This window comes from Halyomorpha halys, unplaced genomic scaffold, assembly GCF_000696795.3.
Source record: "Halyomorpha halys isolate HHAL.00 unplaced genomic scaffold, Hhal_1.1 Scaffold94.1, whole genome shotgun sequence".
Taxonomy (NCBI): Eukaryota; Metazoa; Arthropoda; class Insecta; order Hemiptera; family Pentatomidae; genus Halyomorpha; species Halyomorpha halys.
This window is the reverse complement of record NW_027114465.1, coordinates 717,724-736,538: the sequence shown is the minus strand read 5'-3', so window position 1 is coordinate 736,538 and position 18,815 is coordinate 717,724. Positions and strand designations below refer to the sequence as shown.

The 18,815-nt window shown below is 28.3% G+C and overlaps 1 protein-coding gene across 4 annotated transcripts in view; it reads left to right on the top strand.

Moving 5' to 3' along the window:
* The window catches only part of LOC106677326 (palmitoyltransferase ZDHHC15), a 22,087-nt gene extending 5,114 nt beyond the window's left edge, over nt 1-16,973 (top strand). The window contains exons 5-8 of one of the 4 annotated variants that reach the window (XM_014415175.3): nt 486-615; nt 692-821; nt 15,250-15,376; nt 16,172-16,973. In XM_014415175.3, the coding sequence (XP_014270661.1) occupies nt 486-615; nt 692-821; nt 15,250-15,361 (372 nt within the window). In that variant the 3' untranslated portion in view covers nt 15,362-15,376; nt 16,172-16,973. Of the gene's footprint in view, nt 1-476; nt 616-691; nt 822-7,306; nt 10,220-15,249; nt 15,377-16,171 lie in introns of those variants that run through there. The other 3 variants (XM_014415174.3, XM_014415177.3, XM_014415176.3) reach the window with 3 other exon arrangements.
* Nucleotides 16,974-18,815: the final 1,842 nt, after the last annotated feature.

Genomic DNA, 18,815 nt, shown 5'->3' with positions numbered 1-18,815 from the left:
TTTATAAAACTAACAGCAAACTGTAGCTATATATAAGTTTCTTTAAGCGACATTTTATCAATGTACTTTCTTAATTTGTACTGTATATTTTGTTGGTAAAATTGGCTTATTTTTTCTTTGATATGCCATTTTTATGGCTAAAGTTTATCAGTTAGAATTATTGCTTAATGAATCAAATCATTATCAAATAAGATATATACTGTATATGATCGCTTAAGCTGTGACTTCCTCATAAGTTGAAAAATCAGGAATATGATTTTAATACATCAAAAAAATTAACTCATTATTCTCATTCAAAATTAACTCAACGATTATTTTTGAGCTTAGAGGTATCACAGCTGAAGGGATAATATATTGGATTATAGTATGTTTTAAATGCCTTTATAGCTGACTCTTTATTTTAATTACTGTTATTGACTAATATTGTCCTGGTGTTGTGTGTATTAATTTTATTTTTAATTTGAATAACTGTTCAGGATTTACAGGGGAATTTAGAGAATTCTTCCAAGTTTCACATTCTTTTCCTGTTTGTTGTGGCGGCCATGTTTTGTACTAGTTTAGCCTCTTTATTTATTTATCACCTAATTCTTGTTGGAAAAAACAGAACTACATTAGGTATTATTTATTATTGTTAACTAATTACTTATGCATATTAATATGTAGGTACAATCAGTTTTGCTTTGTTTTTTAGAAGCATTCAGGCATCCTGTGTTCATTATAAGGGGTCCTGATAAGAATGGTTTTAATCTTGGAACAATGAATAATTTTCAAGAAGTATTTGGTGATAGGACTCTGTTATGGTTCATTCCCGTTTTCACAAGGTAATAAGAATTCCTTATACTGCACTTTACTTAATAATTTAGAATCCTGTACTTCATTTTAAATTTTATGTATCATGCACTAGCTGTTGTCAATGACTTCATCTGCATTAAATTTCAATTATGCATTCCTGTTCTATACACATCATAAGTACATTACCAAGTGTATTTAATTAACTGCAATCGTCCTAACTGTATTTGAAGAAAAAAAGGATCAATAACTAAAAAAAGTGACTTGATAGAAATGTTTATACAGTTTAATGGCTTAGTATGTCTTACACTATTAAAAGAAAAAATTCACTACTTCAATATTATATAGTATATTCTGGTTTTCCACTTAACCTGATCTAGATCAGGCAACATATAGTTGTCAATGGAAAAACTGTTCCTTCTTAAATCGACTCCTATATATTTTGTCCCTGCACTTTATTTATAGAGCAGAAATTGGTAAGGTATTCTTCTAAATTACCGACAGTTTTCCTTATTTATTGATGTTTGGTGTTACATCTAGTTTAATGTTATAAAATCTGAAGCCTTGTTCAATAAATGGTCTCTCTAATGGAAACAGATTTCTTTCAATTTGGACTGGTATTTCCTGAAATAAGTGTTCAAACGAACAATCTCTTCAGCTTTGTAAGTTAATATGGATTTGTTTAATCATAAAGTAGCTTAGTGATGAGATAATGTAAAGTTTTGTCTGATTGATATTTAGTGTATCATATAACATTAGTTATTGTATCTTTTTGAATCAAATCTTAGTAGCAATGCATGTTTGTACAGAATTTATTTTTTTTAATTTCTTTTTAGTTTTCTTGATTAGTATTCCAAACATTGGGATTTTCACGTGGAAAGTAAAGAAATTATGATATTTTATACTATAATATTTTTGAGAGTACTAATCACAAAATTTGGTTGTATCACTTCAATTCTTTTTTATTTAAAAAATGCTAAACAATTCAAAAATTAAATTTTTTTTTCTGTTTTTCTTGCTTAACATGAAAACCCATGGGAGAAATCTCTGAAGAAAATAATTATTTTTGAGCTTTTTTAACATTTATTTACACACATCAAAGTAAGTTTTGCAACAGCAATATTGTTTGCTGCACTGTATGAGAGAGGAATTCAAGGAGTTAGATAACATAAATTACAATCCTGGAACTCATATAAGCTTATTGTACCTCAATGCTGTGCTGTTGAAATCATAAGTTTGCTGTGACTTACTGCTATTATGGAAAGAAGAGGTGATGCCAACAATTTTTTGATGAGTGTTTTTCCAGAAAAAAAATTAAAGTGGTGAACTTCAAATTTGTTTTCAGCCCCTACATGGAAGTATAATATATAAAAACTTTCTGGATAGATCCTTTTTTTGAGTCCAGTTGTCTAGACTATATATTTCTTGATTTCTTCTTTTTTCAACACCTAATTGTAAATTTCTAGGTTATGTTGAAAAAAAAAAATTTTTTTTATAACCCTTGTATAGCTTTAGTTTTGAACCAGCCCTTGTATATCTTCAGTTTTGAACTAATTCTTCATATTTATAATCTTCAACTCCATCATCCATTTTATAGTTCCATCTTGTCTTTAAGTTAAGAATTTCTTTTATATACCTAATTTGTTATTCAAAATCTTTAAGATGGTAATTTGAATTCTGCATAATCTCCAATATTAATTTATATTTACTCATTCCGTCTCATTCAAAATATTTGAGTTACTCTGAATTCATTTTTTTTATTTTAATCATTAATATTTTCTTGTCCTTTATTTTTTATAACATTTTACTGAAAATCAGTGCTATCCTTATTCAAGAAATATATTAATTTTCCTATTTTAAAAAAAAAATATTTTGATTAAAGATGAAAATATTTTCATGTATCTTTTGTTTCTGATATTTAATGTGTAAGTACTGGTTCAGTTATCACCTATTTTCAAACCAACAAAATCATGATTTTCTTGCATAAAACCCTAGATTAACTATATTTAATTGTATGGTTCTTTTTTGGGTAAATATTTTTAAGTCACACTGTTTCATTTTTATTAATTTCAGTTGTAATGGTTTTTATATGTGGTCTGACTGACATAATTCACAGGAAGACTGTTTTATATTGGATTTTCATGACACTATTTATTTGGTTCCAAATAACCCAACCTAACGCCTCTAAGTAGAGTGTTATATTTTATTTTAGTCCAAATCCGAATTCTTACGCATAATATTGCTTTAATGGTGAAAAAAAAGATTTAAGGGTTAGGGTTGTGGATATAGTAGTGCATCTGAAATGTGTTTGCCTGTGAGTAAAGGGAAGGGGGAAGGAAGGGATGCACAGTGGCAGACATTCCCCGCCAATCCCCTACCCTTCTCTCCGCTAGGTCTGTTCCAACAACCACTTCTGACTGTTCGTAACTATAGAGACCATGCGTAGTACATGTATTTCCCTCCTAAATCGTGTACTGTGCATGCTCCATACAGGTCTGGATTGCCAGAAGTGGTTGTAATAGACTTACTCAGTTATTGGACTACCCTTCCTAACCTTTTTTTTCAAAACTATTTTTTTTTTATTAATATCACAAGATATTTGTTTACCATGTCAAGTAAACTTGGTAGAGAGAAAATCATGGACATATTTAAATTATGAAAACAGAGGATGCGAGTAGTCCAATCCATGTTTTCTATGTAATGAAAAGCCATAAATTACTGCATTTATCATAAGTTAATCCCATTACAGGACCATATATACTGTATTTTAAAACATTCAATTAAGGAAATTGTTGCACTAACTGTTTCATAATAAATTTAAAATAAAAAAAAAAAAGCAGTTTTTTTTCTGAACACAATGATTATCTAATCTCAAAAATGACTTTTTGGAAGATACTGCGTTCTTAAATATCAAGTCAGAACAGAATTGTTAATATATTTGCCTACAAAGTAAAACAAGAATCTGTAAGAAACAGTCCCAGTCAAAGATGAAGGTTAACCTAAAGAAATGAGTAACCTCTCGTATTCGTAACTAAGGAGTCTGAGAATAGGGAGGGAAAAGCGTTTCAAGTACCTACCCAATCCTGAACTGGTTGGGCATTACCAACTTTCAGACTGCCTCTTGGTTTATTCCCGGTCGGAGGGGAAAAGGAACTAGGGTGGAAGGTATAAGAGTTCACTTCCCTACAGGCAAACTCATCTTAGATGCACTATACAAATGTTTAAAATTTATAACAGTTCTAAAACCTTTGAAAAATGTAGGTATAAATGCTGAAATTGGAGAAATTCATTTCTGCGTTTCTATAGAGCTGTAACCATGTAATATCCAAATGTTTTGGAAGATATTTAAAAATTGAAAAATGTATTAGATTCTTATTCTTTATTTGCCTGCTTCACTCAAGTAGAAAATGCTCACAAAATCTAAGGATTATTATTTTTTCTTTTTCAGGTAGAAATAGCCCTTTTTATTACTTCTTTAATATACCTTAAACTTGAATAAAAAATAGTAATGTACTAATATAACCCATTGAACTATTAAGGTAAAATAAAGAAATAATAAAAAGGGATATTTCTTTGTGAAAAATAAATCATAATAAAGTACTTACGAAACTTTTTTAAGCTATTAAATGAAAGCTAATCCTAACTTCACCCATGGGAAGAATCAATACTTTTCATATTTAGGACTGCTTAAAGATGTATTTTTTTATGTAAATGAATCTTTGGTGTTTGTCATTATATTTCAACATAATATGCCTCTGCTGTTAAAAATATTCTTTCTTTCCCAACTGCTATGTGTCTGTAAACTTATTTTATTACATTTACTTAGATGAATGTTATCTGGTTGGATCACATGAGCTGTCAATTTTTTCAGATAACATCGATAGTTAAAATGTAATGTGTTATATATTTTTTAAAATCAGAATATGATTCTTGTCTTCTATAAATTTGTCCAGTTAGTAAGTTCTATAACATCTTCTTGATTAAAGTTTGGATTCCGAAAGTAAATAGATTCATTGATAGTATATTTTATAGTATTGCCAATTTGTAACATAAAAAAACAGTATGAGAGCATGATAAGAGAAGAGGTATCAGTACTAAGATTATTTTGTGGTAAATATCAAAGAAGTTCAATTGTTTAGTGCTGATGGCAGTTGGATCGTCTCGTGCCATTGTCCTTGTTTTTTAATTCAATATGAAAGCTCTGCTCTAATTGTTATTGTTTTATATTCACTCATGTTTTATTAAAAATTGATGTTTTATGTGATACAACTAATTATTTATATATCATATGTATGTTTGACGATTCTGTAAAACTATAAATGCCGATCATTGTTCAAGTATCATTGTACTTTTTTTGGCATATGTCGTACATTCATTTTAAGTTGTAATGTGTTAAACATTACTCTTAACTAATTTTAGCTCTACTGGCAAGAGATTTTGGTAACATTTTACTACAATTTGTTATATATATTTATATATTTTTAAGTTGATCTTTTAAGAGTTTCTTACTTTACATATCTTTTTATTGAAAAAAAAAAATTTGTGTATATCTTCATGATTTTTATTTCATTTTTTAATAATAGCATATGACCTCTAACCTCAGGGGGATTATGAGAAGGATCTTATCTACTCTTGGAAATTGTCTTATTGTTACATCTTCACCCTTCCAGAGCCCTTTTTAGGTCAATAAATAAACTTGAGATTAGATGACCTGTCTTGCCATATTTGAGCCAAATGACAATCCATTTCAGCTAATTTCCCTAGCTTTTGAAATTGAGCTTTTCAGTCTTTCCCGAATCTGGCAATAGGCTTAGTATATCCATGTAATTTTACTCAGTCTCATAAATTGATTACCTTTATTATACTAATACTGTCAACCACTATCCACCACTTCTAAATCAATTGGTAGAATATGTAAAGCTATAATAGTACTGATGGAAATAGATATGCTTCTAATGGCTAATGGAGTCTATGCTAACGCTTAACCATACCAATGTTCATGACCAAGTTGCCATAATTGCATCCTCTGGTTTAGAATTATATTATGGGGTAAATAGTGAATGTAGTTGCTTTGAAGGTAAATTTTGAGGTTTAAAATTCTATTCCAAATAATTATCACTATGAACCTACATCCTAATATTCAGAAAATGGTTCATATCTAGTTTCAGTTTGATTCAAAACCAGTGTCCAACATACTGAACAAAGTGTGTATGAGATTTTCCACTAAGTGACAAAAGCAGGTTCTCAAGTATCACTGTTAAGAAAAAATCTATCTATACCATTGACAACTTGAAGCATCTGTCGTAAGCCTTTTTTTATGTTATATCATTGGAATAGATGAATTATTCTACATTGCCTTTATATATAGATTGCTGGAATTATAGATTATTTATGAAATCATATATGTTCCAAAATAACTAAAAAGAGATTGTACATGAGAAGGTAAATCAAGCAGATTACCCGATATCCATCTGGACAGTATTAGTATGTACTTTGTAGTATTGTGCTATGATGATATAAACAGGGAGTTGAAGAGTATTTAATTCCACAATAAAGACCGTGCACTAATATACTGTCACATTTCTGTGGAACAGTACCTGTTATTCTTTTCATTAACAATTATGACCTTTCCAGCTACTACAATGTTCCAAGGCTCATTATGACCTTTCCAGCTACTACAGTGTTCCAAGGCTTATTATGATCTTTCCAGCTACTACAGTGTTCCAAGGCTTATTATGACCTTTCCAGCTACTACTGTGTTCCTAGGCTTATTATGATCTTTCCAGCTACTACTGTGTTCCTAGGCTTATTATGATCTTTCCAGCTACTACAGTGTTCCAAGGCTTATTATGACCTTTCCAGCTACTACAGTGTTCCAAGGCTTATTATGACCTTTCCAGCTACTACTGTGTTCCTAGGCTTATTATGATCTTTCCAGCTACTACAGTGTTCCAAGGCTTATTATGACCTTTCCAGCTACTACTGTGTTCCAAGGCTTATTATGATCTTTCCAGCTACTACAGTGTTCCAAGGCTTGCGCTTGCATTAGTTGCAGTAATGGAAGAGCAATTGAAACCTAGCCCTTCTTATGCCTTCTATGCTTTATTGGTTATATTCACTTAACGACTGATACTTTCCTCACAAATATCATGTTTGATTAATTTATATAGTGCCTGACAGTTGAAAACCTGTTTCATGTTTTTATTTTCACTGATATTGTCTTGACAAGATTTGATGTATTAAAATTGTCAAGATTTGATGTACTGAATCTTAGAATCCCAATATGTATTTTATAGGAAGTATTATTATATATGTTACTTTTTACTGTGAATTTAAATAAATAAAAATCTAGGGGAAATAATTGGTTACATTATAGCTTATTTATTTATGAATTTCATTTATCTTAAATCATGAAAACCATATTGAGAACATGATAATGACATGTAATTAAATCACATGATTCTTTTGTTACTTTTATAATTTTATATTTAAACTATTCAATCGGGTTGTGTTTTAGTTTGGGTGATGGCCTTGTATTTCCTACAAGTACAGACATAGAGATGGGATCGAACCTCCTTATGACTTCCCAAAGGTCAGAGTAGCCACTACAGATTTGTAGCTGATTTGCTTTTTAAAGGCACAAAAACTTGTTTAAAAAAGAGATAGAAAAAAAAAAGCGAGAGAAAGAATTTTTTTTTATGAAATTATACTGACTTTGTTATTTCATTAATACACAATATTTATAACTTTTATTGTATGGTAGAGTTATATAAAAAAAAATCATGTCGCTAATGGCTTCTTACAAATTATTTTAGTCATATTAATATTTTTCTTTTCAAACAATTGCTGATTACTTTTATCAAGGCCAAACACATGAAAGATTATTATTGCTTGTGCTCACTAATTATACTTTACAAAGCAGTTATTTAATTTACTGTAAGTTATCGGTTTTGTATGCTTTCTCATATTTTTCTTTCTTCTCAATTTTTTTAAATTATAATTATGTATAATCGAAGAAGCATATTGTTAATTTCTAATAGTATGCTTTCAAATTTTTAATTCTATTTTTGTTATATTTTGCTTAATTAAGTATAAAAACTTAACTTTTTGTAACTGGATAAGTTAACTGGGATGTCAATGATGAACACTGAGAGGCAAAACAGGTGGTTTCTCTTTTTATTTTTCTACTTTCTCAATAACCTATCATTAATATTCTCAGTTTCTTTTACTTTTAATAACGGGTCTTACAAAGAAAACTAAGAATGTGATTTAATGCAGGAAGTGAAAAAAATAAAACAAAAAAAACTTAGGTTTGTAAAATAAAATTTTATATAATCAATGAGAGGCAGAGGATTTTATTATTTTGCATTTAATTCAAATTATTTAACTCTTAATTCTTGAAGCAATTTGGATACAGTTAAGGATCTTTTTATTCATTGTGGCTACTACTCTTTCTCTAAAAAAACAAAAATCAACGAGTAGCCTTTAAATATTGTATTTAAGGATTTTTCAGGAGGCTGGAAACGGCGCCATTACCACTTTTGCCTCACAGTGTAGTTTCCTATTTTTCATACCCAGTTCCCTAGTGATAAATGTTTTTATGAAAAAAAAATTTAGTTTGTTATAGCTTATGGATAATTTGACTTAGTCTTCTATTTTTATTTATCTTCTTTATAGTCATCCTATTCATAGAATTTAGTATTTATTTAATCATGTAACCAAAAGTCTGCATATTTATGTTATTTTATGTTTGAACAACAGAAATATTAGGAAAACCACTTGTTGAAATACATGAAACTGAATTATTTATAATTAATTGAATCAATTAATGAATGTGATTAATAAAACAATAATAAGAAAACCTAACTGAAAATTAATGTTATTTTTTTAATGTTTTGTATCTTCGTAATTCATAGAATGTTGTTATGGTACAAAATGTTAACAACAATGTCTGTGATAATATCTGTTTATTTTACAATTCATAATCTTTCCATTGGTACTTAATTAATTTAAGTATCTACTTATTATGTACATGTCTTACAAAATCTATATGTATATATGATTTTTATGTAAAAAAAAAATCATATAATAATAAGGAGAAATAAACAGAATCTTCATATTGAAGAAAGGAATATAACTGGCTATTTGCTATTTTTTTTTTTTTTTTTATTATGGTATAACAATCTCCATTTTCAGTACTGTACTACCTACCTGCTTATGTAAACTTATAATTGTCTTACAATATGTGCAATGTTCTTTAATGTATCTACCTATTTTATAAAAAATGAAAAAATTAATTAGAATACATCAGCTATACATGAAGATATAGGCATATCTTTAGGCCATGTTCTAACTGAAAAAAAAGGTAGCTTAGCCGAGTAACAGCGATGGTCACAATATAGTTGAGAGTCCTTATTGAGCTTCAAATGTTTAAGTAGGACACTCAACTATATTCCCCATGTTTGATTTTTGCTTAGAGCTACTATTCAACAGCCTCTGTCTCCCGGTCGCACTACTTTTTGTCTAGTTAGAACAGGGCCTAATGCATGAAAAAAAGTTTATTATTTATAATTAAAATTAAGGAAGGCATAAGGTTAAATTTTTGCTCAATGACACTTAAACTAAAGAGGCAAGTTTCAAATTACTATTTTCACCTTTCAAGGATCCTTCTTGAAGCTTCTAAATCTCATTGTTCAATTTTATTAAATGCATATGTTTTCATAAAATCTTTGCTTCCTATAAAGGTTTAGAATTCTTCTAAGAAATCTATATGTATTAATAATTTTATTAGATAATTACTTCTTTGAATTGATGTGTTAATTTGATGTATCTCCATCTCCCTGAAAGCTTACTGTAGTTCTTAATCAAGATTGTTATTGCATGGGTTATAGTTCTTTGCTTCAGAGCTAAACTTTTTGACATATTTTTAATGTTAACTATTTGAGATTTTGTATTTTTTGTTTCCAAATTAAATGCTTGCTGAATATCAACCAAATGATATATAGTTTTAAACTGTAGAAAAAACCTATCAACTTAATCAATATATAGTTTTCTACATTTTATTTATGATTATTTCTCTGAGGTAAAGTATTTATAACCCATGAACTTAGTTTCATTTTAACATACAAGTTTATTTTCTTCTACTTTTTTTTTATAATACAATAAACATTTAAATACAAGGAAATTATATTTTTGGAAATAACTGTATTTAAAAATACATATCTGGTTTGAACTGTTATATTTTGAGCATATGTTAGCAGGCCTCTCCAAAATACGTACAATTTTATATATTCTTTCTAAACAGTTGTTTATGGTTGTGAAACTGAATTTAACCTCATTTTTCTAAGTTATGGATTAAGACAACTTACATTTGACCCATTTCATTGTCATGTTAAGTGAAATTATATATAATAAAGGTGAATGAAATTAATTATGCAGATTTATTTAATTTCCAGATTATGGAGATTGTTGTATAATATATATATGTTAATTCAGGTACTATTTTAGCTTCCTTACTGTGTTTTAAATCATTCATGTTATTTGATAATGTTATTAATCTTGTTTCTTTTAGTCATTTTTTAATGGTTAAGAGAAAAACTGGGTAGTTGTTTTACGTATCCTCAAAGATATCAATATTTTTAAGATTATCACATATTATTTTTATCAGCACAATATTTCATATTTATGAAATAGAATGCTTAAAATTATATTATCTTAATTTTTTTTTTTTAATTTAACTATTCCAGGATGTTTCTAGTTAAGGGAAACTCATGGCTATATTTAATCATTTTTATTTGGTAGAGTATTTCCAGCATTTATAGGAATTAGCGAAAGCAATTGCTATGTTCATGTTTATGTTTTATTATGAGTACTATTGCATTACATGATTTTGTATTTCAATACCAATAATGTTTGTTAATATTTTATATGAAAGTTTATTAAATTTGCAATTTTTATTAGAAACAATATTTTGATTTGAATCCTTTAAAACATCATACCTTATTTTATTATATTTTTTTATTAGAAAGTTCTTTCATGATATCACACCATCCATTAAATAGATTAAAGGTTGAATAGCTGCTATAGAAATCTTATGGACTATTGATGACATCCTGAGCTGACCAATTCCCAGTCATTGCCCATCTCTTACATTGATCTATCCTGCCCAGGCAATCTGTTGAGACGCATCAGAATACTCGATGTTAATTATATAATAAAGGAAAAATATCCAAATCACACTCTGAACTACCCCAAAAAATTGATAAGATATGACCGTTTCTTGGTTAAAGTTAATGCCCCTGGCACTATAAGATCTCAGATTCCTTAAACTGAAGCCAGAGTTTCTGTGGAGCATTACACTGGTAGCGTACATCCCTCCGGTACTTCAGTGTATTCATTTTATGGTACTGTTTTGGAAATGTTCGAGGTGTTTCTAGGTCTTATCAGTGTTCTAGCGCCTCATCTTCCTCTCCTAAAATCTTAGTCCGTGGCTTCATCTTTCAGTAAAGTATTAAATTCTGGTTCCTGTTCCAATAGAAAAGCTATTTTAATCAATGTTGAGTAATTGTGGTCCATGGATCATGTAATGAAAAAAGTGAGAGCAAGAGATGGCCCTCAGCCACCTCCAATGTCTGGATGGCATGAACTCTAGAACTGTGCCAAGGTTTTAACTTAAACAATGTTCAAACCACTGCTCATCTAGTATTAGTCTACCTTAAGTGTAGCCCATTCTATCCTATCCTTTTATGTCTGGTATATTCCTAACAAAAGCTGAATTCGCATAAAAAATATAATCACATTAATCACTTTTCTACGATTTATCTATTTTTTAGATTTTGATTAAGAGTTGAAAGATAGTAGAGAAAACAACAAAACATACACCTGTCGAGTGCTGACTGTGTTTGTTCTATTAATCCTTTCATTACAACTTTATCAGGCCTATATCTGATCTGTGAATCTTTTCATTAGAAATTTATAAGACCTGTATTTGTTCTGTAAATACTTTTATTACAACTTTATAGGACATGTATTTGGACCAAATATATTTGTGTTAGATTGTCATATCAAAATATTCTGAATAAAATATTGCTTATTAATTTAAATTTTTTAACTGTAAATATTTATCATTGATAAATCAGTGCACTTGGCCAGATTTTGATTTTAATGAATTAATTTGTGAAATTAAAGATTTATTAATACTCTCGATAGTCAAATATTATAGTTGTAGAATTAAATGGTATTTAATTCTTCACTTTTACACTTAATCATACTGCTGTTGTATGTATATTTATTAAAGGGTGGTAATTGGACCAAATTGTTCGATAATTTAAAAAATACTTTTAAAATAGCATGTAATATCTTTATTGTTAATTTTATATTTTATTGAATGAGATGGAATTTAATTATGAATAATCTTCATGTAATTGATAAAAAGTAATTTTTTTTCACATGTTTGTGAATGAAAGAATTCGGTTATGATTAATGCATTATTTAAATTTCATTCCTTTGTTAATTATACATTAATTTCACATTTATTGCTTAAAGAATCACTACAAAGTTCTTCATCAGATTCAAAATCATTACTTTCAATAAAACTGTTGCTATCTCTTTGATAAAATATATTCTCTATTCCTGTCATTATGGGGTTGTATATCCCAAACTACTGAAATTATTTGTTATGTTGCAACAGATACACATTACTTTCAAATAAACTAGAATTAACTAGTTAAATCTAGTCTCAGTTACAAGGGCGTATCAGGATGACATGTTGCCACAGGATGACTGCCCAAACAAATGTATGACATACTAGTACATCCTGAACATTTTTATAGTTTGGGTTCTTGATTATTGGTTGCATCTTTCCTTGCAATTCGATTCTTGTACTCTGTTCTCTTAATATTTCAGATTTGTATTACTTTTTTACATTCTGGACCATACCAAGAGCTGGTTGTAACTCTTCTACTACACTAATATAACTTGTTGCAACACTCATTACTGGCTTCTTCCTCGACTTTCTGAAATATGTCCCATTCTTCCTAAACGTTGCTACCATTTTCAATTATTGGAATATTCTATATCTCTTTCTCTCTTAATACAATTTTGAAACATGATTTTCATATCCTCTACATTTATCTTCTCCCTTTTCCACCTATAACCCCAATTCAGATATTTTCTTCTGTGTAAATTAATGCATCTGACTTGCTGACTTGATAACCATCATTCAGGTAATGGTCTAAATCTATGTAAGGGGCTCAGTAAGTCTGAATGTCATAAACTCCATTGAAGTGCCTATTGGAGATGAGAACGTGGTCTATCGGGATCATAGTCCCATTTGGTTTGGTCTAAGTACATTTGTGTACCTGTTCATTTATATAGAAAATTTTGCTGATTCCATCTTAGTTGCTTTCTATTTTAATTGTTTCTACCATTCATGCAGTTCTGACCTGTTGCTTATAAAAACATTTTCTCTTAGCCAACCTAAGGATTAAAATTGGATGTTGTACTTGAGGCTGGCTTTGAGGGTTGTATCCACCTTTCTAAAATTATTCATTCTTTTTCTCATCTTTCTCCTTTGTTGGGGCTTGTACATTTAAATAATATAATACTTATTCCCATTAATCCTAAAATTGCATATCTTATGCATGTCTATGTTCCATACTTAAATGGCAGCTATATTGTTTTTTACTGACATGTATACTGATCATCTCAATAGAAAGAATTCACTCCAAAACAGTTGGATCTTTATTATCCCAATGAGAACCCAGCTGTCATATATCCAACCACAATAATAGACAATACGTGACCTAGCAGCAAAATGTGGTGAAAACACTCTAAGGCTTCTATGTGGAAAATAACTTTTGTCTGATGTTTGTTTTAATGAAACACGTTTTTTGAGCTGTACTACTTTCATTCTGGATGTACAATATGTAACCAGAAATATTCATTCTTGATCTCTTTAAGAAGTTTATTATTATTATTATTACATTACTAAGAGCTAGAGTCAACAATTTTGTGGATTTCTTGACTTTATTGTTTTCATGAATAACCTTGTTGAGCTCAATGGGACACTCGAAATTATATATAAATATATATGTGTGTGTGTAAATAAATACTTAAGTGAAATATCTGTTTAAAAGTAATTGCTCTGTCAGGATCTGACTACTGGAAAGTGAACAAATTAGGCAGCCTCCTATTCTTTTTATTGTATTTTTAAAAATTATATTTAACATTTTCTCATAATACATTTCATGATTATAATTAACCTGAATCAAATAAACTTCCCAAAAAATTAAAAATTAAGTACTTTGAAAAATAAATTTTTTCTTAAACTAGATTTTAATTATTGATCTTTTTTGTTGACACAAACTATAAAAAGTAGGTTAATATATTAATAAGAAGCAGTTCAAATTTGTTTGTGATTTTGGTGATATGTTGTCAATCTGTAGCTAATCTTGCTTACGATCACACAAGAATTCATCCTTTCATTGGGTCTATGTTCATGTAATAATTTTATCATTTACTCATTCACATTGAGTTATTTTCTGTTCCAATGTTACTTATTTACAATCATTTTATCATACAATAAATTTCTAGTTATGGATAATAGCTTTTTGAGGCATGCAAAGCCGTGACATATACAACTTGCAATTCATAGAATAGCCCCAGATAATATCAATCAGTCTAAAATATAATTATGTTTTATGATTATAAAAAGAAATGAATAAAATAATATAGATACTTGTTTACTTTTTTATCCATCCCACAGTACCCTGTTTGGTATGAGTTGCCTTCTGTAGTCTGGCATGGTTCACAACTCAAGGGAAAGAAGGGGAAGAGTGTAAGCCATGCCCTTTAGTCATGAGTAGTCAACCATTCAAGTACTGACTACATTTGACGATACTAACTTTTGACTACCTATTGCAAGTAACTTAGCCCATTTGGCCATCTCGACAATTGATTTTATAAAAAGCATCTTGCATTTATTCTTTTATACAACAAACAACAATGTTTTTAATGAAAATAGTGTTTTAAATTGAATCATACTCTGTTCTGTATGTATAGTACTTTAATAAAACAATAATTTTGGTTAATTTTCCTTGTGGTACAAGTATATAAGTGGGAGAAGGAGAGGGTTTTAATCATTTACAAAAAATAAGAAACTTAATATTTATTTATTTTCATTTGTTTCAATAAAAAAAAACTAGGATATTATTTTAAAAACAGCTGCAGACATAATTAAGTTCAGTGAGAATACAGAGGATAATAATCCATATTTTTAAGGGTTATTAACTCCCTTAAAACAAAATAACCTGATTAATGAAATTGATAAATTTTGTTTAATAAATAATGCAGATTATAAAGTAGGTTTTACTTCATAGGTTTTATCTTCTTGTTCCATCACCTTTGATAAACGTTTTGTGATGTAAACATATATATTATGTGATTTTTTTTTTATTTTAGCTTAGGTGATGGAATTAATTATCCACTAAAAATATATTCAGAAGATACCGACCATCTGCTCGGACCACGATGGGAAGATGAAGAAGCAGGCTCATCTTCTTTATTACATTAAATCGTGTTTTCAAAGGTAAGATGCTTCTGTTTTAGGTTTAAAAATTACTTCAATTTTATTTATCAATTGAGGTTGTAAATCAAATTGTAGAAATTAAAGATAAAAAGTGTGTTTGTATGCTTTAATATTGTTTTCTATATTGCATAGTCTTATTAGGCTTGATTTTTATTTTTATTTGCTATTTTTTTAATTTATTAGTCTTACAGTAAAATTGACTATACTCTATAGGGCAAAATATTAAAACTGAATTTATGAAAAATTACAAATAGACTAATACGAGAAAGAAACAGTTTTATTTGCTGCTAGAACTTACTATCTAGTAAATGGTTGGAATTTTAAGCAATTGATTGTAATTTTAAAATTCTGTTCCCTACAGAAAGAGACTGAGGACAAAAAGCTTTCTTGTAGCGATTTTTTTTTTTTTTATTATTATTTTAATAATGAAACTTTCATTTTTTTATTAGTTTAGGAACTTGTTTAACCTTGCTACACTCATTAGATTATGGACAGAATTCTTTATTTGTACAACTTTGTCACATTCATTACTTTTGTCATAAGGTCAATGTTGGCCTTCATTACATCAATAGTAACTTCATTTTGTAATTTTATACGTTTTCTGTAAAGTTGTTATTAGTATATTTATGTAAAATCATCACCCAATTTCGACTAATATAGTAGTTCACATTTTACCAGAACCACAACCAGTGTTTTCATTTACTATCTTTAATAATCAGCCGATTTACCTTGAGTTGGAGGAGAGGACCTTATTTTTATTTGAATATTGCATTTTTCTCTGTGTTTGTTTTTTAGGTATGAAAAGTTGCCTAGAAATAATTTCCTTGTCTACAATTCAGCCCATTAGTGTCCAACCATCTGGGGAATAATGACATTTATAAACAATCTGTTTATTTAAGTTAAAATGTTGATTATATTGGTGATATCTTTTTTAAGCATTGCTTATTATATTGTTATTAAATTAAATCATCAATTAATTAAATTAAAAAAATATTAACAAAAATCATATAAGTAAGTATGTTGGTTCATGAACAAATAAACTATACTTATTTATGCATACTCTGAGTAAATGTTTCATGGCTTACAGCATCAATGTATTTTGCATAAGTTAACATTTATAATATGCTATTCTTTTTTTTTTTTATGACTATTTACTTAAGTTTGTTTTCTTGCATAAATTAACTTGTGTAAATTTTCAACTAAAATTATAAATTTTTAGTATCATTTAATGATATTAGTTTTTACACAATTTCTTAAATGTAACTTAGCAATTTTTCTATATTTAATTTTATAGTATTGTGCAGAAAATGATTTTTGTTTTAATTATATTGGTTTGTAATTTTAAAGCAATGCCTTTGTTTACAAAGATTTGTATATATGTAAAATATGGTAAGTAGGTATATTTTTTTTATTAGTTAAAACTATAATTTTTAGAGAGAATATTTTGTATTGTTGTTGTTGAATTGGATAAACTACCTTGTTATTATGTTTATAGCTTAATCAAACTATATACAGTCTAAGAAATTACTGTTTAAAATCTGGTTAAAACTTAAGAATGTTAAATATAAAATTTCATACAATTCTTTAATGCTGGCAAAGAATTTGTAAATTTCTTTGATTTTGTTATTTCTGCTGAAATCAATAAATAAAAACATTTTTTCAGTCTACAATATATTTGTAATTTAAATTCCTATATTCTATTTAGTTTAAATAATATTAATGCATGTGAAAAAAAAGTTAAAACAAAACTGCTTAACATTAAATGAAATTTTTTGTTAGAACAAGAATTAGGTATAAACAGAATTCTACCTTTTGAAGAAGTCTAAATAATTAGAGATCTTAGGCAATTGTTATTTTTTTTTTTTTTTAAGTTTACCAAAGGAAATATCATATTTATGAAGAATCTATAAGTATTTTTTTATATATCAATGCAACCAGTTTCCATCACTATTTGAAGAAGTTTCTTTTTTAGAACTAAAATTTAAGAAGCCATTCCTCTATATCCTAACAAACTTTTAGTTGGACTTTCAGTAATTTAAACTAGGCACGAAGTCTTGATATATCTGTAAATAGCAGAGTATTGAGACCCTGAAAAGTTTTTAATCTGAATTTTCAATGAAATGCATGTTCTAAGGTACCCTGAAGCTAAATAACCAAGTCTTGCAAAATGGTCTGTTTGTGTAAGTGAACAGTTTACCTCTGAAACAAAATGTTTTACAATACTGAAATTACATATTTAAGGTAGGTGCATGTATGGAATGTGACTTAAAATAACTTGTTCTCTACAGATATAATTAAACTGATCATATCAATGAACAATTCAGTGGACTTTAATATATTTGATGCAGGTATGGATGATTTTTTTTTTTTTTACTAATACTTTTCAATCTGAAGGTATTCTTCCCATAGGATTAATACAGGATTTGGTTCTTTGATCTCAACATTCATTTGCAGTCCAGCAGCAATCATCTACACTGGCACATGTTTAGTTTTGTCCCCTCTCTCCATTTTGAATTACATGTATTGCGGTACTCTTCCATCATTATTTAATTAAAGTGTCCCATCTGCAAAATTACTATTTTTTTTATATATACTTGAAGGTTGTAACATCTTCACTCTGCTTAATACAACCCGTTTTTTTCATATTGAGCATAATGTTGCAGAAATTGTGATTTGGCTAATGTTGTAGAAATTGTGATTTGGCTAATGTTGCTTAGTTAAAGATCCCATTTAAACAATACTACCCTAACTTGACAAAAAAAATATGTATATAAGGATTTTTATCTTAGTCTCTAATCTACCATCTGTGGTCAGATCTATGTTATCAATGTGCAATTTACTTACAGTATTTACACAATTTACTTTCTCTCAATTTTTTTTTTTTTGTTCTTCATACTGTGGAAAGGATATCAAGACTTAAAGCATTTAATACTTCACTGACTGCTGGCAGGGACTTTGCTCTTTCAAATAATATATGTTATTCGATCAATTATTTTTTTAATTATTAAAATTGTATTGATGATTTTTTTGAGTTACAAGATATCATGGCTTATGTGACATTATGTCACTTATGATTATGTTTATATAATGTCCTATTTTTTAATATTCTAAAAATTATTAAATTTTAAAATGAATAGAAGGGTTTATTTGTATATTCAAAAATAAAATAATCTGAACGTCCTCTTTTCCATTTTTAAGCTAATAGTGACCTGTCCTACATCCTTTACCAATTCCGAATGTCCTACCTGTCATAATCCTAAGTTAGAATGTCTTATTTTACACAATCATTTAATCCGTTAATCTTGCCTCAATCGGTATTAAAGGAGTCACTAAAAACAATACAGTCCTAAACAAGATAGTGCCTAAATTTTGTATTTAAATAACTAAAAGCGGTAACAGCATTACAAATAAAATAAAATTTCATTTTTCTTAATATGAT